Source organism: Asterias rubens, chromosome 1 (genome assembly GCF_902459465.1).
Source record: "Asterias rubens chromosome 1, eAstRub1.3, whole genome shotgun sequence".
Taxonomy (NCBI): domain Eukaryota; kingdom Metazoa; phylum Echinodermata; class Asteroidea; order Forcipulatida; family Asteriidae; genus Asterias; species Asterias rubens.
In genome coordinates, this window is record NC_047062.1 from 166,878 (window position 1) to 191,263 (window position 24,386).

Below are 24,386 nucleotides of genomic sequence, written 5' to 3' on the forward strand. Positions count from 1 at the left end.
GTCACCATCCATGGACTACAAGTCAATTTCCATGCTGATTGGCTACCAGTAATATAGCAATTTGGGTTTTGTAATAAAGCTGAAAAACTATGTCTTACATGGTAACTATTCTGATTGTCCAAACTATGTCACACTTGCTAGTTTTACTCCCAAGCTGGCATGTTATGTTTGTGTGTAATAATATTACACAATTCTTTGGTTATTGGCATTTCTTCTAACTTAAATCTGATAGGATTATTTGAGCCTTTGCAAAACATTGCAAAAAAGCTGCAAGTCTAAACATGTTTTTATAAAAATATAAAACATCCTCAAAAAGGTAGCATGGTTTTTGTTTTGGGTTTTGTCATCTCTAGTATAATCAGTTCGTTTAAAGTTAGCATAGGCTTAAAAGTGAAATAAAATCACACAAGACAACAGCATTGTCTACATGGACATACAAGCACGATAAGACCAAATGACACTAATTATTGTTGCTGGCAGTCAAAATGCACTGTTTGCACTAATAAAAAACATGTTAGTTAAGCTTCTTTTCTCCTCTGAGACTCATTTGTTTGTTTCAATTTTGTTTTATTTTATCACCAGTGTTAGGCCTATTGTTTACAGTATGATTATCCCAAATAGATTTGTGAACAAAGACTTAGGGGTGAAGTATTTACACAGCTAAGCTGAAGTTTCTTAGACAATTGAAATAGGGCCTAAGTTGTTCCGGTTTGTTTGCATTGATTTGAGGCAGACCTCTACAGAAAATGAAGACATTGAAAGTTTATTAATTTAACTAGTTAGTGTTTGGTTACTGTCGGTTATAAAAGGGGCTTTTTGTGAGCAAGGTTTTAATAAGAAGGTACCATACATAGCAACATCTACGTATATCTAAAGCAAACATCTAAATAAGCTTGTTGATCAAATGTACTTTGTTTTCATAGAAATTGCTCATATTTGAAAATTCTGTAAACAGAGTTTGTATTGATGGTAATACCATTTTGTTTTGTTTCTTATTTTTTATTCTGAGGAAAATTTAAATAAAAACTCTTTTAAAAAGGCTTATCTGGAACTTTTTTCTTGTAGTTTGTGCAATCTTGGTAAAATGTTGAAAAATTAATGGTAAGAACTCATCAATCTCAAAGTTCAATGATTGCAACGTTTATATCCACTAATAGTCTTCCAGAGAAATGTGTTTATCAGAAAGAACGGCAAAGTCAAGACAACTTTTCAACATCCCCAAATATCTGTATTACTTATTTTGAAATATTGACCATACGATAACATCATCATATAATGTTTAAATATAGAGTGTTAATTGAAAACTACAGGATAAAAATTAACTCTTTCTCATTAATTCTAAAGTACCTTACTGAGACTACATCCATAATGTCATTTGCTTTTATAAGACTTGAATGTGCATCATTTTGATTTTTGTATTTTATTTTGGATTCAGATGACTCTTGCCTTCATCTGAACTTTTGAAAATGAATTTCTTTATAAAATGCGAATGAAAATGTATGAGGGTACTAGTGTACTTTAAGGACTTGGTCACACATCTACTGACCAAATAATAATCTCTGTCTTGTAAAAGTTCAGTCAATTTCATGACAGAACCACTCACTGGAATACACTGAATCAATAGCCTTGGAGTAGCCAAGAAGTGTAATCAAGTCGTTATTACTAGTGTGTTGTATGGGTTGCCATGGAAACAGGCGAACAGTGACTTTTACCAGGGTTTGTTTTAGGACAAATATTTATCAGATAAAACCCAACGGATGTAGAGTGATGATTTCAATGTAATGGACTGCCAGCTAGGAAATTAGTTCATAAAATACTTAATAAACATAAAAGATAATGAAAACCATTAATTTGGAAAAGACAACCTTCAGAAACTGTGTCTAATTTATTTATTTATGTATTAAGCAATTTTGACGGGAATAAAATACTTGCTGTTTAGCAAACCTTTTAATTGATTAGTGAAAGTGCACTCACAGTTCAAAATTGCAATTATTTGCTGCTATTTGTGAAGTTGATTGATTTTTATCTTCTAAATCCATAAAGCAATGAACACTGCCTCATTCATGCATTTAATTTAACAAAGGACAAGTCTATTATCAGGAGTGTGCTTTAAAAGCATTCCAGTGTTAATATAGGCTTACATGATTTAAACAAATAATAGTGAGAGCACAACGTGAAGCTTGTTGACTGGTCGCCATCATTGTTCTGTTGAAATAGGCTTACATGATTTAAACAAATAACAACAATTATACTCAGGGGACTGCTTTTTGTCTCTTCATAGTGTTTGCTTTGGAATTAAGTTTAATTTTGTGTGTATTCCAGATGGAAATGTTCCATGTGAGCTGTGAGTTAAACAAAGTAGATTTCACTTAAGACAATAATATAATAGAATTAGAAAGTCCTTAGCAACACACTTACCAACAGTCATAGTCGTAGCTGTATCTGCCAATTTAAATACTGTAATATAACCAATGATATTAGAGGCAGGTATATGCAAAGTAGTCTGGTTCCTGTTTATTTGCTTGACTGCTTGAGAATACTGTGACATGTTATCTAGTGTACACAAGGAACATGACCTGGAAATCACTCAATACATGGATGATAACCCCCTCGTGGTGCCCATTTTAGGAATTTCCAATTTGGCAAAGATATTATCAGGTTTAAGTTTTTTGAGAAAATAGAATTAGCTGTTGCAAACAACTTACCAACCAAATGGACAAGTTTTTTTTCACAGATGTGTAAGTCTTTTGCAGAAATTATAGTCTTCGAAAAAATACTTTGCTAAGCTATGGGTTGAAACGTGAAGCATTTTACAAATGCTGGATGAAATATTCAACTGTAAGCTATAAGGGATCTCCTACTATAAATTTCCCCAAGTACAATGTTTGACACATTAAACTTCATGAGTATATTTGTCTACATTAATGTGAACACAATGTACATTGCTTGTACCACATAAGAGTCTGTTGTATGTTTCAGTTTGCTTTACTGGACCAAATTTCCAAAGACTCGTTTTCCAATGGTAAGGACATTATTTGCTGAATATCTATATAAGGGTGGGTATTTCAGAATCAATCAACAAGATTGGATGCATGTGTGCATTCATAATTGAATTGTTGTGTCATGCATAAGAACCATAAGCAGTTGTTATTATGCATTTTGCCTTGCATAAGGTTAGCATAGATAATGAAATGGAAATTCTGTTGAGGAAATCTACATATTATTATGCAGTAAATGTCGGCTCCTTACCTACCCCACCATTAAAAAACAAAAGGTAGATGATTAAATAGATAATTAAAAATCTATCGCTGCTTTCTTACTAATGGACTCAGGAAGTTCATTTGTTTTGGAGCCATTATTTATTACTTTGAGGTAAAAATGAGCTGGAAGTAAAGCCTTGCTCTCAAAGTAAGCTCAAGCTAATTGAGCTGTAAAATAACATGAAAGGAAATGTTTGGACAGTGAGTTCAGACAATAGAATGAACCATGAAAATTAAGATATTTAAATATAGCAGTACACCAGTGATTGGAGTGGGGAACCATTTAAAATCTATTGTGTGTACATGTAGTATACCACTGACTGTTTAGATCCTGCAGTCAACTATTTAGATGGTGATAATAAACTTGACTCAATGAGTTTATGGTGTGTCATGACTGAGCTGTTAGGTGCATTAGATTCAAGCTCTGATGTTTCTGATCAACGGAGTGTGGGTTCAAGTCCCGATCGTGGCACCTGTGTCCATGAGCAAGTTACTTTATCAGTGTCGCTTTGTCCTTTTGATGGTATTAAGCCGTAGGTCTCAAGCACTACGATTGGTAGTAGGCCTACCTGTGGGAGAACTGAACTTGTGTTGGAAGAGTGGAGGTTAACCCATGTGTTTCCAGTTGTCATAGAAAGCAATCGTTCTTCTCCAGGCTTGAGAGCTGCAGTGATTAAGTTCATTTACAAGGTATCCTTGGTTTCAAGAAATGTATAATGATAACATCCTTGAAAGAAACAAAAAGAGATAGACAGACAAAGCGTGAGAGAGTTTTGCTTGGTTGAAACTGATTGTATTTTGTAGTTTTTGCAATGTTGGGTTTGTTGGAATAGAGGTGTTTTCAATGTTTTACGTTGGGCATCATCATTTCATTTTACATAGGCCCTAATCGAAATGGTCTTAAAATCTAATGGTTTGTTTATTTTTTTAGAAAGAACAGCTTTAAAGGCAGTGGACACTATTGGTAATTACTCAAAATAATTATGAACCAAAAACCTTTCTTGGTAAAGAGTAAAGGGGAGCTATTGATAGTATAAAACATTGTGAGAAAAGGCTCCCTCTGAAGTAATGTAGTTATTGAGAAAGAAGTTGATTTTTCGAGACCTCAGATTTAGAATTTGAGGTCTCGAAATCAAGCATATGAAAGCACACAACTTCGTGTGACAGGGGTGTTTTTTCTTTCATTACTATCTCGCAACTCGACACTGATTGAGCTAAAAATTTCACAGGTTTGTCATTTTATGCATATGTTGAGATACCCCATGTACCCATGTAATAATAATAGTAAGAAGAAGAAATGCTTATATAGCGCAATTCAGTACTGCAAGTACTCGCAATGCGCTTTACAAAACAAATAAACACATTTATACAAGAGAAAGCAACAAATAAATCAAACAATGCAATATTACAAAAAAGATTGAGTGAACAAGTGAGTTTTGAGATGGGATTTGAAGAGGTCCGGGTTTATCTGGGAACGGAAGGTAGAAGGAAGAGAGTTCCAAAGGGTGGGTGCGCTGAAAGCAAAGGTTCTTTTACCGTACGTTTTTGTTCTGTATGGGGGAACTTGTAATGGCTTACAAGGTGCTGTGGCGCAAAATTCTGGGGCGAATCACTGTTGTTTAACTGTTATCTCGTCACATCTTCAAATTACTACTGTGACCGGTTTAATTGAAAGATGTTAATGTGGAAACATTCTCTAGATCTCTTGTCTCGGGCTTTATTCATATAATCTGTCAGAGAAATAACATGACGTTGTCAGATGTGTTTCTCCCGACATCAAAGTGTAGAATCAATAAAATTAATGAGAAACAATAACATTGCAATAAAATAAACGTTAATATATACAATGCTTATGTCTACGAGTTATCAAGGAATAAGGCAACTTTTAAATTCACAAACGGGGCGGGTTTCTCTCAGCCCCGGAATTAAACAATTAGAAATCGACACATCGCTAGAAAATGCATGTTAATGTCTAAGCGATTACTAACTAAGGCCATCAAATAACGATTGTAGTTGGATGGCCACATTAAAGAAACAAATAATACAAAACAGTATTTCCTCTGGCAGGTTCCCGCCAAAACCTTTATGGCGTCCGCCATCTTGGAAACGCCCAAATATTCAATTAAATAAACCTTGCAAACTGTGCAAAATATATCCAAAGAAATATTACTCAAGAGCTCAACTATCTCTTTCTAATAACTCAAACTCATGTATAATAAATAAAGAAAGCTTAATTAAACTAAGTTCTGAAAAAGGGCAGAACTCCTGATTGCCGAATCTCAATTCGGAATCTTGCAAAAACAACATTAAAAAGTGGCTATAAATTTAGGCAAAATGTATAAAACAAGTATAAATGCAAGGGATTGTATGAAGGTTAATGCAATTTATGATAAAGGGGAAATGTGAAATAAGTAAATGGAAAAGATCATTACCTATCGGAGAAATAACATGAAATTGTCAGATGTGTTTCTCCCGACATCAAAGTATAGAATGATCCGAATTGATAAATTTGAAAATAAAGCCACCGCTGGGGGCCCTTGAACCGGGGTTTGAAGTGTGAATAAATGAATATATTAAGTCAACAAAGAAGCATAAAAGCATAAAAAAATACGTTTTACACACGTTTTTCTGCCCGTCACACTACTAATTGTATTTTGTTGAAGAACACTTCCCTAAAGTTGCCAGGACAATATGAATTGAACAAACATTTAAAGAAGCACTTGAGAAATGTCTCAAATATTGGAGAGATTTTTTTTTCTTTTCATCTCAATTTATTACAGCTGACTTGTGCTAATGGATAGACAATAAAAGATACTGTAAAAACAACCTCGCCATGATGTCAAACAAAATGCAGACAATACAAATGACACAAATTAAACTGCATTATCCATAGTGTCAGTCTCTAACACCTTAAAAACACCATCGCACTAAACTGTGATATCACTACAGTGTCCTCGACGCCATGTCTCCAAAAAGCATTTCTAATTATCATAATTGGCTATGTAATCAATGGGATGATGTGAAGAACAAAAGGGACAACTTAAGCAAATCACAGCAATTAGAAGGGAAGCTGTAGTAGCAGAATGGAGACACCATAATGTACCATTAGTTTGTCAACACACAGTATGGCCTAATTAGAATCACTCCATCATGATGATACAATGTAGATGGATTTATTGGTTGGGTTACATCAATAGGTATTCATAAGAAGAAGCAAGCCAGAAACATTAAAGGTACATTACAATAAGTATACATAAAAAGAAGCAAGCCAGAAACATTAAAGGTATACAATAAGTATACATAAAAAGAAGCAAGCCAGAAACATTACAGGTACATTACAATAAGTATACATAAAAAGAAGCAAGCCAGAAACATTAAAGGTATACAATAAGTATACATAAAAAGAAGCAAGCCAGAAACATTAAAGGTATACAATAAGTATTCATAAGAAGAAGCACGCCAGAAACATTAAAGGTATACAATAAGTATACATAAAAAGAAGCAAGCCAGAAACATTAAAGGTATACAATAAGTATACATAAAAAGAAGCAAGCCAGAAACATTAAAGGTATACAATAAGTATACATAAAAAGAAGCAAGCCAGAAACATTAAAGGTATACAATAAGTATTCATAAAAAGAAGCAAGCCAGAAACATTACAGGTACATTACAATATGTATACATAAAAAGAAGCAAGCCAGAAACATTAAAGGTATACAATAAGTATACATAAAAAGAAGCAAGCCAGAAACATTAAAGGTATACAATAAGTATACATAAAAAGAAGCAAGCCAGAAACATTAAAGGTATACAATAAGTATACATAAAAAGAAGCAAGCCAGAAACATTAAAGGTATACAATAAGTATTCATAAGAAGAAGCAAGCCAGAAACATTACAGGTACATTACAATAAGTATACATAAGAAGAAGCAAGCCAGAAACATTAAAGGTATACAATAAGTATTCATAAGAAGAAGTCTTCATAAAACATTTTTCAAGCTACTCACACAATAACACAAATAAAACAAAATGCGGTATTCCTACGTTTTGACATCATCAATCTTTTTTTATTGTTACCTGAAAATTCCTAGCAAAAAGAAATTAGGAGCCATGAAACAAAACAGAGCATAGTATTGGAACGTTGCGATCATAAGAAATAACGGATTCGACACGAGGTGTACCGACTGACAAACCCACGATGACAGGGTTAACAGAAGGTAATGGTGAAAGACTTCTCTAGAAATATTAGTCAAAACAATATAAAACAATATAAATTCTTGTTAGCGAGAGTTACGGAGTTATTTTAAACACATGTCATGACACGGCGAAACGCGCGGAAATGAGAGTGGGTTTTCCCATTGTTTTGGACAATACTGTTTACCGAAAGTGTATAATGGCTTTAAAAAAAATTCCCTCAAAGCATAATTTTGTCAAAAACATATTGTTTAATTCTGTGAATGAAGTGTTATTTTTGAGATTGTTGAGGTATTATTTGGTTACGTTCCAAGCTACGCAGCTACTCAGCTACGCTTACGTTCCTTCAAGTTATGCTCTAATATTAAATGTATGTTTTCAAGCCCGAGTCAAGCTATGCTTACGTTTCATATGCAGCTACGTTTACGTTCCAAGATATCCAGCTACGCTTACCTGCCAAGATATGACGTTCCAAGCTACGCTTACTTTTTAAGTTTTGCTTACGTACCTTCTCAAGTTACGCTATAATTACAAAAGGTATGCTTTCAATCCTGAATCAAGTTACACTTGCGTTCCATACGCAGCTACGTTTACGTTCCAAGATATGCTTACGTTCCAAAAGATAAGGTTACGTTCTAAGCTACACGGCTTCTCAGCTATGCTTACATTACAAGATACTTTTATGTTTCTTCAAGTTACGCTATAATAACAAAAGGTACGCCTTTAATCCTGAGTCAAGTTACGCTTACATTCCATACGCAGCTACGTTTACGTTCCAAGATACCCAGCTGCGCTTACGTTCCAAGATATGCTTACGTTCCAAAAGATATGGTTACGTTTCAAGTTATGCAGCTACTCAGCTACGGTTATACAATCCATATACATCAGTTAGGTTTGTTACGTTTCCCCCCCCCCCCCCGCCCCCTGCCCCCCAAGAGATTTACAAATGTTTCACTGTGAATAACAGGGCCCATTGATCAGTTTCATATGTTTAGCAGAAAATATTGCTTACAAATTTCTTTACTATTCAAAAATTTTGTCGGGCACCAGCCACAAGTTCACAACATTTCAAGTTAAAATTTGGCAGGTATCAGTTTCTGCTATGCAATACTATTTTGTGCTAAGCAAATTTCTGTACCGCTATTTTTTTGTATTTATTTATTGACATCCAACAGCGGAAAGCCGCCACTTACAGGAATCGTTAAAAACTATGTAAAAATATAAATTTAAATATGAATATAAATACAACAATATATAACATTAAAAATTAAACAATATTGATAAAAACATTATTATAAGTAGACAAAAATAGTACACCGAAACCCACATCAAACAGACCAGGGAATACCAACAAGTACACAAACACACATCGGACATTAAAACAAACACATGTAGTAAGAATACACAAACAGAACAACACACGAGACCCCAATAAGTACAACAAACAAACAAACAAACAAACAAACAAACAAACAAACAAACAAACAAACAAACAAACAAACAAAAAAGAAACAACACAAACACCAACAATAACTTAAACACAAACACAAACACAACGAACAACACCCCAACGAACAAACAAACACAATAAAAACACTCAGATTTACAAAGCAATTTGATGAAGTTACAACTGACCAGCAGCTGCACATGAGATGTTCACAGTTAAATATTAAATAAAAAATATTATTTAGCAAATTTAATTAGCTGTCTGCGAAAACAATTTAATGTTTTAGCCCCAAACACATCGCATCACATATAGGCCTACAGGCATCATGAAATTGGGTCCTGGCACGTCGGTACTCCTAGAACTATTTCGGTTTCGTCCGGCTATCGTCTCCGGTTACAGGTGTACAATAGACATAAATAGGAAGAAGCAAGCCAGAAATATTAAAGGTGTACAATAGGTATACACAGGAAGAAGCAAGCCAGAAATATTAAAGGTGTACAATAGGTATACACAGGAAGAAGCAAGCCAGAAATATTAAAGGTGTACAATAGGTATACACAGGAAGAAGCAAGCCAGAAATATTAAAGGTGTACAATAGGTATACACAGGAAGAAGCAAGCCAGAAATATTAAAGGTGTACAATAGGTATACACAGGAAGAAGCAAGCCAGAAATATTAAAGGTGTACAATAGACATAAATAGGAAGAAGCAAGCCAGAAATATTAAAGGTGTACAATAGGTATACACAGGAAGAAGCAAGCCAGAAATATTAAAGGTGTACAATAGGTATACACAGGAAGAAGCAAGCCAGAAATATTAAAGGTGTACAATAGACATAAATAGGAAGAAGCAAGCCAGAAATATTAAAGGTGTACAATAGGTATACACAGGAAGAAGCAAGCCAGAAATATTAAAGGTGTACAATAGGTATACACAGGAAGAAGCAAGCCAGAAATATTAAAGGTGTACAATAGACATAAATAGGAAGAAGCAAGCCAGAAATATTAAAGGTGTACAATAGGTATACACAGGAAGAAGCAAGCCAGAAATATTAAAGGTGTACAATAGGTATACACAGGAAGAAGCAAGCCAGAAATATTAAAGGTGTACAATAGACATAAATAGGAAGAAGCAAGCCAGAAATATTAAAGGTGTAAAATAGGTATACACAGGAAGAAGCAAGCCAGAAATATTAAAGGTGTACAATAGGTATACACAGGAAGAAGCAAGCCAGAAATATTAAAGGTGTACAATAGACATAAATAGGAAGAAGCAAGCCAGAAATATTAAAGGTGTACAATAGGTATACACAGGAAGAAGCAAGCCAGAAATATTAAAGGTGTACAATAGGTATACACAGGAAGAAGCAAGCCAGAAATATTAAAGGTGTACAATAGACATAAATAGGAAGAAGCAAGCCAGAAATATTAAAGGTGTACAATAGGTATACACAGGAAGAAGCATGCCAGAAATATTAAAGGTGTACAATAGGTATACACAGGAAGAAGCAAGCCAGAAATATTACTCTTAAATTATATTTTGGTCGTCCAGTCTTTTTTGATTCCATTGACACGTAGAGCGAGTAGTCACTACATTTAAAGCTGATTAACTCAGGTATATACTGTAGCATCAAAGTGACTTCTTAAACACATTAAGCTAGTTTTCTTACAGTGACTGGTCACTATTGCCCTTCATCAAGGGATTATATCTTACAGCGACTGGTCACTATTGCCCTCCATTATCGAGGGATTATATCTTACAGTGACTGGTCACTATTGCCCTTCATCATCAAGGGATTATATCTTACAGTGATTGGTCACTATTGCCCTTCATCATCAAGGGATTATATCTTACAGTGATTGGTCACTATTGCCCTCCATCATCAAGGGATTATGTCTTGCCTTGAGGGGAGACCATGACATACCACAAAGATGTTTCAAATTCTCTACTTGTCCTCTAAAAGAAATATAAAATCTTTATCTCAACTTGAATGATATTTGCAAGCCTTTCATAGATTTATTTTACATTTTCCCGTGAATTGACTCCTGTTAACTACAGAAAGACAAGTTGATTAATTATACTCATCTATAATGACTGCATGAGGAGGATGACATAAAGGTCATCTTGCTATTTTTTTACACTGATGTAATTATCTAAGATCAACTGCACTTTTAATAGTCTAATATGTCATCTGGGGATATTAAGCCTGAGCCATGATAATGAGACAGTTTTTACTGCTGTTTTTTGATGACTATACATTTTGTTTGTCATGTTGATCCCCCTCCATGATGAGTTTTCCATTATATATTTTGCTCTTCTTTAAACCAATGGGGGTTAATTTAGGAATTGGATCCACACAGAAGGTCTACAAGTCCATCCTTTTAAATTTCTGTCACCGATTTGATTCTTTTCTTGTTGCCTCCCCTTCCTCTTTAGACAGATCACCTGCCTTAGCTCTGACCTGATGATACATGTAGATGATTAGATTGGAAGCGTGCCTCCATTACCTCGGCAATAGTCAGCCCCTACGTGCACACTAAACACAACACTTCAAATCAAGGTTTGGGTTGGATGCCTCAGAATCCTAATCATCAGTAGAAGGAGAGAGCATGTAGTCTACAAGACAGTGATGGTGCATAGTGTCATCAGTGGATATTTATCCTAGTAGAGTGAGTCTCACTAGGGTTGTTTCAATCAACAAGACAAGATAGCTTGAGATTCCTCCTGCTGCAGTGAGTTTTCTCATTGGCTGGATACATCTTAAGTGAGGTTTATACTGTGGTGCGTGTGCCGAGAGCAACCCAACTGTTTCTTATTATTCAACTGCTGGGCTTTTATCACTCTTTGATAAAACTCCCTTTCGGAAACTCAGAGTGTGACTGCGAACCATCTCTGTCATTATGCAGTCATGACTTGACTGGTCATCGAGAAAAGAGCTGTGACCTAATTTGCGCATACATATCTCAACATGCCCGCTGTTGTACAAACATAATTATAGCCAAGGGGGGCGAGTTGTCAAGCTGGGTTGATGGGCCATCCTAGTCAAGTGAATGCAAAGACTGCAAACCCACTTGTCGAGCCTGGAACATTTGTTTCTTCTACTCCTACTGACATTTCATTGAGAGAGTAAGACATTGAGAGAGTAAGATATAAAAATGGCCAGCTTCATGAGCAAGAGCAAACTACTGCTTGCATGCTTATGTTTTATTGTACAACTAACTCTTACAACAGCTCTGTATTATGAGGGTACTAGAGACACATATACACAATATGAAAGATGGAATACATCAGTTAATGGAACCCTGAGGTTCCAGTTTAAGTCAAGACAATCCAATGTCTTATTAGCTTATGCTGATGACAAGAAACAAGTGGACTTTATGGAAATTGCGATGGATGATGGCCGACTTCAACTTCAGATGCGCATCAACAATAAAGGCAGGACAATTACCGTTGGTGAGAACCTCGATGATGGGGATTGGCACACAGTAGAAGTCATACGAAATAACCCACGAAAATTTACATTCAAAGTGGATGGTGATGAACGGTCAGGAACAATGGATGGAGAGATCATTGAACTACCGACACAGACAGACTTCTTCTTTGGTGGCATCCCAATGCAGTTACGTCAGTCACATTTATCCCATCCAGAGGTCCAGTCTAGAACCCATCTCAAGGGTCATCTGCGTAATATTGCCTACCTGGTGCAAGCTCGTCCTAACAGATGGAGGCGACCTGAGCAACTAGCCTCCAATAATGTCAGAGAAGACTTTTCTGATCTATGCAGTTCAAATGATCCTTGTTTGAACAGTGGTCTGTGTGTAAGTGAAGATAGGACCTCAAGATGTGAGTGTGATGGTACAGGCTTCATTGGGGATATCTGTGAGGAAGGTGAGTGTTAATGGATATAATGTGTACTGCAGAAATGCATTGCATATTGCTGTTTGCCCTCTTAGTCAACAAATACATTTGCAATAATCAAATAACATACCAACAAAATTTGAAAATAATATAAAAAAATGCAGAAAAGAAACAATAAAGTAAAAGAATATGACTCTTGAGACGTTTTGTTTAAGACAAGAATGGCTAGAGGGCAGACAGCTTGTTTGAATTTGTTGTTTATTACATGTGATTATTACAGCTCAATGTTTTTTAATTTCAAGCCAAAGATAATGTGCATGGTTATAATGCATGCAGGATCAATGGATGTAAAGTCAATATGCCTTGTGATGCAGTGAACAGTAGCCTGATGCATGACTGTATAGTCTTCATTTGATTTTAGAATGGACTGAATTGCTTCAAATAATTTGTGTTTTAAATTTTAGTTCATTTTGTGTGCATTTTTAAACACAGAAACCCATGATTCATATCCATAGTAATCTCATGACTAGATATTATTAAGTAAGGGAGAGCAAGTGAGAACAACGACAAGTAGAGTGAAGGGATGTATGCAATAAATGGAATATTTGTGTGCAGTTTATACTCTTTGGTAACTTCACATACATAATGTAGTGTATTTCGCGTGGGATGGTAGACAATAATCCACACACTGTGCAAAGGAGCTGCCATACTGGAAAAACGTTTTATTAACTATACCTGGGAATGCAGGTCATGGTGTGACCTTTGACATGAGCTGTATGCAAAGTAGACAGTACTTAATATTTATGAGCTGGGTGTAACCAAGTGGGCCAAAGCAAATATATCACACATAAAAAATCAAAGTAAAACCCTTTTTTCTTCTTGTTTTCGGCTAATGAGGTTACCCTTAGATGGATTAATATTACATCATAAGCTTTTTTTGCGGATTTCAAAAGCGCGTATTTTAAAATCCATTGAAATGAAGGGTCACAATAATGATAATGATATGATAGTGACTTATTGTATGTAGAATGCTCATATCACTCAGTAATGCTCAAGGCGCTTCAAAATTCAGTATTTTCATTGCAAGGTATTGTGGAGCTACATTTCTAAAGTTTTAGACCAACAAAAAAACTGAGCTAAAACCATGCACTCCCTGAACCATAAACACTAAGATTGAAATAGTGTTACACTCAATTCTTCCATTTGGTTAAGTTACTTTTCCAGTGCCCAATTACTAGGTGTATATTTGAGGTCATCATCATCTGTGTGTCTCTTCTATCAATGCAGTTTCATGTCACATGAGCTAACACCCCACACTAATTATGTTATGATATATGATATCGGCCCAATTAACTCAGTGATTGGAAAAACCTATCAGGGGAGACAAGCTAAGACAGCTTCTCCAACCTACTTACCACCCTTTTAGATTGTCTAATTCCTGAACCGTGCTCTACACCATCTGTGAGAAGCTACTAGGTTTTGGCTATAGCCAAAAAGAAATGCAATGTTGCAAACTGCTTACCAATCTAAATGACCTATGGAAGAAATGCCAACATTTCAGAGAAATACTCTGCTAGGTCGATTACCTTTGTTTGCAACTTTTATTAGCTTGATATATTTGCACCCTGCAGTTATGATATTGTATTGCTTGTGGTACCTGCCCTAGAAGGGTTGTAGTTTTGGCATCCTGATTAGATTCAATGAAGCGTGGAACAAGGTCCTTGTTTATGGTGAAAGAGAATACATACCAGTGAAAAAACTACCAGACAACAACTATTTAGTTTACATACTCAATTAAAAGTCTTAAAATTAATGTGCACTGCAGTCTGATAGTTTTCTTTATTTTATACAAGGCCTTATTTAGTGATCTCAGTTAAAAGTAACAAAATAGAATTTGTCACTCTATTAAAAGAAACTTTTCACTAGGATCTATCTTTGTAAAAAACTTAATCAGTCAATGCTAATTAAACAAATCAATAACTCACTCATCTGCAACAAGCTCAATAATTACACTATGATAAATCATTTGAAGTGGCAAGCCAAAATCTTCAACCATGAAGAGCAAACAGGGTCACCTTGTTTTGCATTCTCTTGTGCTGGTTTTATGCTGGTATTATAAAAATATAAGTACAGTGAACTTAATGGTATTTTAAAGTAGGAAAAATAAAGGGTTATCAATAGGTAAATTTAACATAAATCTTGACATTAATCTACCAGAGGAAGATTATAAATCATTGAATGCTGTTTGGCTTGAACTACAGTCTGTGAAGTCTGTCAGGTAGGCTACCAGTTAGGTTTTGGTGCTTTTCCCTAGACTTCATTTCCAGAAATGTTTGAAAAATAAATCAAAGGTTTACATTTATAGTTACATAGAATGAAGTGTAATTTTGTTGCAACTGAAGCCACCTAGAACCTCCTATGGGTCTTTGTTCCAGCAGAGTCTTGTTCTTTATAATCACACAGGCACAAATCAAGACAAAAATCAATCCAGTCTGTGGTGACTGGACTCCATTATGCCAATTTGTGACCATTCATCAGAATGCAGCATTTAGCAACAGTTTGACATTGAGAAAACATCCAGATGTTGCTTCCTTAATAAAACAAATCACTCAGTTATGTCCAACTTGTATTTAGGTGATTCTAAGGGGATTCCTTGTATGTTAAATGCACTCATCAATATTTAATGGCTCTATAATTGAGGTCAACTGGGCCCCAATACATCTTTGTAGGTCAAATGTTTAGTGGGATGTCTCTCTAATTGCAAAAGATTAAGAAGCACGCTTTGAAGAGCCATATGAGGGACAACACTTTTTCGAGTGGTCTTCCACTCTTTTCAATTGAAGTTAGCATCTTTTTGAGTGATTTTTCACTCTGTCCTGGAGTGAAATCCCTTTAAAAGAATGAAATTACCACCACTCTTTTTAAAGAGCCATATGACGGACAACTCAAAATGTAAAGAGTGGTGTTTTGGAATAACCCTGGTATGACCATGCTCACAGTTCCTGACATAATAAACCTGGCTCTTTTTTCAGTTGACCATCAGCACCCAAAATGATGAACAATTTACAGATTGTGTGTTTTGGGTTTTTAGAATTCTTTGAGGATAAAACTTTTCCAAAAACTGATGACGTACTTTCCATTTGAAGCTACAAAAGCTCATGCAGATATTTATTCATTACTAGTAAGTCATTTTAAAAAGTGCTACATGTTAGTTTATCCCTTTGCAAATACCTGACTAACCACATGGCTATACCCACTACTGAAGTGAGTCAACAAAAGTAGCCATTCACTGTTTACAAGCATCTAAAACCCTATTGAAAACTCTTATTTTTATTAGTGTGGAAGCCTCATTAAACATTTAACTCCCAGGTTCACTAATTATGCAAGCAGTTATAACAATGAATAATTCACTTCTTTTATTACAATTTACTTTCATTGAGTTTCATAAACAGTGTTTCATGCTAAAATCAATATTCAAAATGCAAACAGGTTGTAGTGAGTGTAAAATGTCAATACAATGAACAATTTTCCGTTTTTAGCAAAAGTCTACACAAAATGTCACAGTTACTGCTAATTACTCATCATTTGCTACTCAATAATAATTAGCATTCAGAATGCCCAAAAGGATTCAGTCAAAATACTTTGTGGTGCTTAAATGCTTAAAGTCACCTAGAAGTGGTATTTTGTCAAAATAAAGCTTTTGTCACTAAAATATGTGCTTTGATGAGTGGAATATGAATAAACAATTATCTAAGGGTTAAACAAATTAGTTTCCATGTTATTTACGAATTTGAAAATAAGCCCAACCCGAGAGGGCAATGTTCGTGACGTCAATCGAGGCGTGATGAATCGCATGCAGTGCCAACACAAGATAGTGACGCTTGGCGCAAGCTAAAACAATGCCCTCAAAGTTGAAACAATACCTGATATTTTTCATGTAGGCAAAAAGCTTCTTTAGGTTCGATACGCCCCCACTAGCTGGAAAAATTGTTGGGATGGCGTCATGTTTTAGAAAAGAATTTTTAACTTCATGTCAAAATGCGTTGTGTATTCCGGATTCTCGAAACATGATGGCTCGAAGTGTTTACTGCACAGCGCTGGAAAAGACTTGCAAACTGACCCCATCTTTAGTTGTTTTGCTGCATCCAGCAGCAAAACACCTGGTCGACATTGCCGGGAAAATGCAAGAAAAAACTTTTTTCAAAATGTACTAACTCACGACTAGGACTTGAATGTACTTGCACGTACATTTCGACTGAGGCATAGTCTGCCTCGATTGACATCACAAAAGGGGTAGGCAGAGTCACCCCCCCCCCCCCCCACACACAACTTTATTTATTTTTTTAAACATATAAATCGTTAAAAATAGTTACTCAAAAAACTATTTTATTGTTCAGAAACATATACTCTAATGTTTGAAAAAAAAAATTATATTTCCAGGTGACTTTAAAGAAACTAATCCAATCTGAAAGTATACAACACATCTCAATGCACAACTACATGAGCAAAAATAAATAAAAACTGTGAACATGAAACTGGTTTCTGCAAATCATTGGCCAGAAGATTAATTTGCACGTTTCATATCATCACCACAATATGCTACTCATAACTATTTTTAGTTTATGACAGAAATTCTTCAAATACATTCCAGGGGCAGATAGAAAGTCTGTAAAATACATTAAGGGGTCAAATATAACATTACAAGTTGGAGAGTTTTTTGTTGTTTCCATGAAGATGGGAGTAAGCCAAACGTTCTTCAGTAGATTCCTGTTTTCAGTTAGTAAATCAAAATGTTATCAAGCACCAATATTAATAAACATATTTTCCAAATAAACTGATGTCATTGATACAAAAAGGGTCGACAGGCCATGGGCATTGCAAAGTCATTAGGGGTCTTTCAGAGTTAAAACTCTTCTATTCCCATTTACAAATACCCTTTAAAAAAGAAAAATTAATTGAACATGTCTAAAATTTAACTTGCAGTTGCATTGAGTACTGTAATATTTTCATTGTGTGCCAACATGCTATTAGCGAACATCGTAAGCCAACTATCTATGTCTATATTAGCCATTTCATACCAAATAAACATGGACATGTGACAAACTTTCAACCAATATGATTGCCTAAACTGCCTGGGGTATATGAATGTATAATGTAGCACTAGATCCTCAACATGCATTTCAAATTTGTAAATGTAAAAAGGATTTCCATTCAATAATTTGATAATGTTCTTTTGAATTGCAACTTTGCGTTTGATAGAATTAATTAATCTTAAAAATGAAGGATACAGCACTCTGAATACGCAATCCCACAAAACAGAATGATGTAATTGTTATTTCCAAGATGTGTAGTATATATTTCATTATAGCTCAATAGTCACAACTATTGCTGAGCTCACAGCTATTCATGGGTCGATTCACTTCACAGTGCCAAAACTCAGAACACACTTGGAAGTCAATTGTATGTATTATTTAACACAGCAGTGTTTCACACATCTAAGATTGAATCAAGAACATAGCTTTGCCTGGTCAGAAATACTGCAAATTCTTTGCAGATAGTATGCAGTTTACAATTAGTTTGAAGTTACTGTGAGTAATTCCTCCATGTAGGAGGCCAATTTACTCTAGCTCATACTTGTGTAACATTAACCAACAGGCCTAGATACATACTGGATATTCTGTCCTTCAACAACTACAGGTACTTGTGTTCTGAATCAGGTTCCATCCACTCAGATGAAAAAGTTGCCTGTTAAATGATTTAGTGGTATATTATAAGCTACGATTTAAAGTAGCAGTTGCTAGCAATCATTATGAAATAGCCTACTGAAATACAAGTTTTATGGATACAGATTTAGTGCCCACAATGTTTTCTTGTGGGTGGCAGTATTTCAGATGGATCTACTTCTCTAGATGATTTATACTCAGCCAGTGCGTTACACAGCTACATAGACCTTATCACAAATACTCTGTACGTGCACAATAGACGTTGAATGAGGTGCATGCTGGTCTAGCTAGCTATCACTAGCTTGACCAGCATGCACCTCATTCGACAGTTTGCGATTGCGCAATGGTATTTGCGACAAGGTCTATTAACATCCACTCAAAAAAACACCAGTCAGACTGGAATTGTTTCCCATTTCCCCTTACTAATTATCAAACCCTATAAAAGTTTACTTTTATACTAAAAGAAATCCATTCAGATATTTCCCCCCAAATGTTTATATTTTCCACTGAACAACACTATGCCATCCAACACAGCAAAAACTATCCCACAAACCCAAATGATTGAATTTAAAACTGTGTCCTTCTGAGATATAAGAAGTGAGAATTCCCTGTGCAATTACTGTGTAAGAGACTAGTGGAATGCGCAACAACCATAATGTGATTAACCATACTGGTGTTAAATCAATAATCATGGGATATTTCTAGAGAATTTACTCATATAGTTTGCAGTGGATTCCATTTAGGAACAAGGACACTACTTAAAATGTTTACAGCACCCATCATGTTTCTGTATAAATATCTGCAAGAAATTCACTAACTAGCGGTTACCCCATGTTTCTCATTTACAAGAGTGGATTAATTTTGTGTGACTGTTTTAAATAATTGAAAGATTTATTTTTTATAGAGTTGATATTCTGTATAACAGAGTATGGTGAATTCTGATTTCATTGCTCATTAAAGTTTGCCCATTGCTCATTCAGGTTTCTTTACTTGAAATACAAAAGAAATTCTAAATAGGGTTTTTTTATGCCCCAAAAAATACATAATTATTAAAAATATTAGGGCTAACAAGTATTTAGTCGCTCAAACTAACTAAATAAAAATAAAAATTAATCTTTCAATTTAGTTTATTTATTTTGAAATAAGTTTTGAATCTGCATGATTTACAAGCCCTACTTGTGGGGTTTAAGGTTCAAATCCTACCCTAATCAATTTGTTTTTGTCATGCTTGCCCTGAAACTCAGTGTTTCTTATGGTTTATTACTTTATTTTTAAACATCTGACTGCCTTTTAGCACAGAACAAACAAAACACACTCTGTATTTGAAAGCATTTTCTAGGTATTATTGTTCATCTCTGTTTGACACTGTTTTAGAATTGGTCTTGTTCTGATTGAATTATCTCCCTTCCCATAATCAATACAGTTGTTAGTTTATTTTATCACAGTTCTCTCATTTCAATCCAAAACACACGTGCTCTGCCCATGGCCATTTTAGACCCAGAGGAAACAGCTTGTATAAATAGATGTAGTGCCACCCCCTTGCCAAGTATCCATTTCCAATTTGAGGGCATGGATGCTCAGCGGGGCTGTTTACGAATCCCTTTGCTTGCCGCTGCCCTCTTTGTGTAGTTTATACACAGGCAAGGATCAATATTGAATATGAATTGCTGAGGAGGCATCTTCTACCTTGTGAAAGAAACCCTATCGTTTGAGATAATGTACAACTTGGTGTGTTATTTCATTGATAAAGAAGCAATATGTAGAGTTTTTAATTTAAAAAAATCAACTTGGTAAGCAACTCATTTTAATAGGTTAGGTGCTTTAAAGCCATTATACACTTTCGGCGCAGAAAAAAAAAAGTTCACAGATTTACAAATAACTTACAGGGTTTACAGAAGGTAATGGTGAAAGACTTCTCTGAAATATTATTCCATGAAATGCTTTACTTTTCGAGAAAACATTAAACAATTATAAATTCTCGTTGTCGAGAATTACGGATTTATTTTAAACACATGTCATGACAAGGGTGGGTTTTCCCTGTTATTTTCTCCCGACTCCGATGACTGATTGAGCCTAAATTTTCACAGGTTTTTTTTTTTTTATATCAGTTGTGATACACGAAGTGTGGGCCTTTGGACAATACTGTTAACCGAAAGTGTCCAATGGCTTTAATATATTGAATCATTATGATACTAGTTTGAAGACCTGCTTTAATTAAAAACAGAAACAGTGCTTAACGACATTCATATTTAGCAAGATTTACAAGGAGACATTTTGTCAAAGGTGCATGTCCTGTTTTCTTACTACAGTAAACCGGTTTCTATCAAGCAGGCTATTATGTTTGATCAGATAGTTTAGGTTGTGTCTTGAATGTAGTTGCCCAAATTAACTGGTGGATGGAACTTATAATATTATAGTGGGTGAAATTCCTGTATCATGATTTAGCTATAGCTCTCATATTGTTTTGTAGTCACTACATTGTGTGTCACTTGATATGAGTGAATTATTCCAATATATAATAAACACCCACACATTACATGCTCTAAAAATTTAACAAAATAACCAAACCATATGCAAAGCTTTTCAGGGAATCAATCCAACTATGAGTTGTTGACGACTGTAGACAGCCATGAATCTATTTATGATTGATGTGCAATTTGCTAAGGATCCACTCCATTAGGCAGGTCTCAGTGTGGCATTCCAATCTACTCATACAGCTTGATTCACAGGAACCAAGACAACCTGACATCTCTCTTGAATATTTCAAAAGGAAAAAGGAATCGTGAAATTAAAAATACTTATTAAGACAATTTGCAATTTGGTTTCAACAAAAAGGTACACATGTGAACTACAGGCAGGAACTGGTTTTCAAGATGTCAGATGAATTTAAGTTCTTTATTCAGTAGTGCCAATTTGCTCTGACCTCTGTTAGAACCATAGAGTGTTTTTCAATAAATATTTTCCTGATGCATTTACAGTCTCTGTTTCCTGAAACGTATCTTGCTCTAATGGATTGATCATCTGCTATGCTGAGGATGTGTCTCTAAAGGTCTGAAGCATTGGAAACAGTTGTTGGAACTCAATAATTTGCCCTTGTGTTGATTGAAAACTTGAGTCACGCATATATCAAATTATTGCAGAGCACCCATAGCCGTAGTAGAACATTGAGCTTCTTCCAATAACCAGACTGTGTCAATTAATGCCCTTGCTTTGATATGTCACATTCTCTACACTTCTAATGTAAGCAAACTCTTAATATTGGTGATAATAATAAACCATTTTAATGTTTACTCTTCAAATATTGGCCAATCTACGTGTGTAGCTTATAGTAACAGTATAACTGTCAACAACTTTCACCCAGCAATCTTGCTCCCCCTCCAAATAAAAAATAAATAAATAAATAAATAAATAAATAAATAAATTATTATTAAAGCCGACTCAATATGTACTGTTGTGATTTTTTGTGTCCTCTGAGAAGAATAATTAGTTAATTATTTAATAAATAAAAGAAACAAAAATATAACACATAATCAAACATAAATTAGGTTAAAAGAAAATGTTTAACATAATGATTGTAAATGCTACAAAATGTGCCTGACGCTTAGGAACTATATATGTTTTTAGCCTTCTATAGATTGCCTCCATTTGTTGTACTGTCCCTTTAATCAATAAATGCAAAGAATTTCTGAACCCTTCAAGATTGTATTTTGAAGGTTACTTCAGTCCTAAAATAACATTAATCTTAACAAAATTATAGAAATTATTGGTAAGCACTGAGCATTGCCTCGCTTAATCAAATGATATTTGCACGTGAACTTTTCAACTTGAGTCGCCAGTAGCAGGTTTGTGTTGAAACAGATGGGGCAACTAAATTTATCCTTGTGGAAACATTTGTTTAACAATTAATGCGATATTGTTTCATGCTCAATTCGAACAAAATTTACTGGTAGAAAGTTTTTTTTTCTAAAAACGTAATTAAGTATATCCAGTGTAAAACAAAACAAAATGTTCATAATTTTGATATAATTTTTCCACTTTTATTTTTAATTTTGTTATTGGAACCACTGGCAAAATATTTGTGCTGCTGATTTTATGAACATCGAAATGACAAGTGTGTTGGAAATATTGATAAATCGTTATGATAAATTTGTGTCATTGTTTATCATTAGATATTTCCCAACATATAATGTTCGTGGGATGAGTAGCTGGTGGTAATGGATGAAGGTGCCATAAGTTAAGTTGAGTTTGTGAAGGTGTGAGAGGAATGTAAGCATGATGTAATAACAAACAAGTAATGATGCAGAACTCAGTTTGGTTTTTGGCAGAGGCATATATAGCAAGCATTTGTCTAATTTTATTTTTTAAACATCTAGCTTCGCTACAAACAATATGTGTGGTTTTTTTTTTCTTCAAACATCTTGTTTAGCTTCGCGTTATTTTAAACATCATGTCTGGCTCTGCTTTGTGCAATGTTTGATGATGCCTGATTAGCTAACTCAAACAGCTGAACTTAAATGTAATTGAAAATTGCATGCTGCTCTACTAACCCAGCAACACTAACAGCAAAGCTACACAAAACTGGGTGAACTTACCCAAGATGCGGCATGACAATGATAAACAATATGCCTGTTTGGCCCAAGCTAAAAAGGAATGTTTATCATGTTTGTATTATGAAATGTGTTGTTTTTGTATGTGGTCTGTTGGTGTGGGGTGGGGGGACAAGCAAATAAGATGAGAGTACAAAAAAGGGAAAGAGAGTTAGATAGAAATCTACTTCTCTCCTTGAAGTACCTCTAGCATCTCCTGTTCGGAGGCCCCATAGTGGCGGCCCCCATGGCCAACATACTCTGACTAGTCTCATTACTAATCACTCGTATCAGACTTTACTGCCAGCACACACAACGCGCACAGAAAGACAAATTGACATAGCTTTATCTCAAGAGACAGGAGAGAGAAGCTGAACAGGACCTTTTCTTTTTTGAGGATGGTATGAGGTTGTGAGATGAAATTAAAGATCAGGATTTAAGATTTGTTCAAGAAGTCATGATGGTTGATAGGGGTGATAAGACAAGGGTATTGAAGTCAAAACACTATGGTTGATCTTGCTCTTTCATTTATTTGAACTGGGAATCGTATTTAGAATCACAAATAATCTGTGTTGAAAAACAAGTTGTCTTTTGTCTCCTTGCACTTTATGAACCCTATTTACCTTGTGGGATGTCACTATCGGTTGTTCAAACACATAGCCAAATTTCTGTGAATTATTAAAACCTGTATACTTTTCTAAAAATTGCACTTGAGTGTGTAAAACTACTGTTTTTGTTTGCCATGAAACTCTAATTCACTGTATCAAAAGATACAATTATAACAGGTTTGTTTAGCAAAAGAAAGGCATATTTCCATAAAGGATATTTGTGCTTATTGAATGAAACAGTTTATCATTGTCAGAATAACTCAAATCTAGCCTTGAATTGTCAAGAAGAAGAAAACATTGAGGTTCATTACTTGATAAGAAGCAGACCTGTTACAATTCACCCTGCTCTGACTCCATACTGATCAGTCAGTGTAGAATTTTAAAGTATACAAAGTCTAGAGACCAGACGTTTTGAAAGAGAGAAATGGCTCCAATATCTCCAGCTGCTTGTGTTCACCTGTACCTTTGCCATACATCCTGAAAGTGCAGAGAAAATCCCGGCTTAACCATCCAATCGATGAGTGCAGGTGGCCATTCTCTATGAAGGAAATACACATACAGAGTGACAAGGCTCCAGTTAAGTGTGCCAAAAATGGACATTTGTTTCCAAGTAACAGGGGGCGGCTTAGCTGGTAACCATGTCCATAATGAATGCAGCTTAGCTGGTAACCATGTCCATAATTATAATGAATGATGTAGATTCTGATTG

General features: G+C 35.0%; 1 protein-coding gene across 4 annotated transcripts in view; it reads left to right on the forward strand.

The window, feature by feature from the left end:
- LOC117295732 (neurexin-1-like) overlaps positions 1 to 24,386 on the forward strand; it is a 97,036-nt gene that overhangs the window by 4,201 nt on the left and 68,449 nt on the right. For all 4 annotated transcript variants that reach the window (XM_033778464.1, XM_033778455.1, XM_033778481.1 and 1 more), the window contains exon 2: positions 11,339 to 12,790. In XM_033778464.1, coding sequence (XP_033634355.1) covers positions 12,058 to 12,790 — 733 coding nt within the window. In that variant the 5' untranslated portion in view covers positions 11,339 to 12,057. The remainder of the gene's footprint in view (positions 1 to 11,338; positions 12,791 to 24,386) is intronic.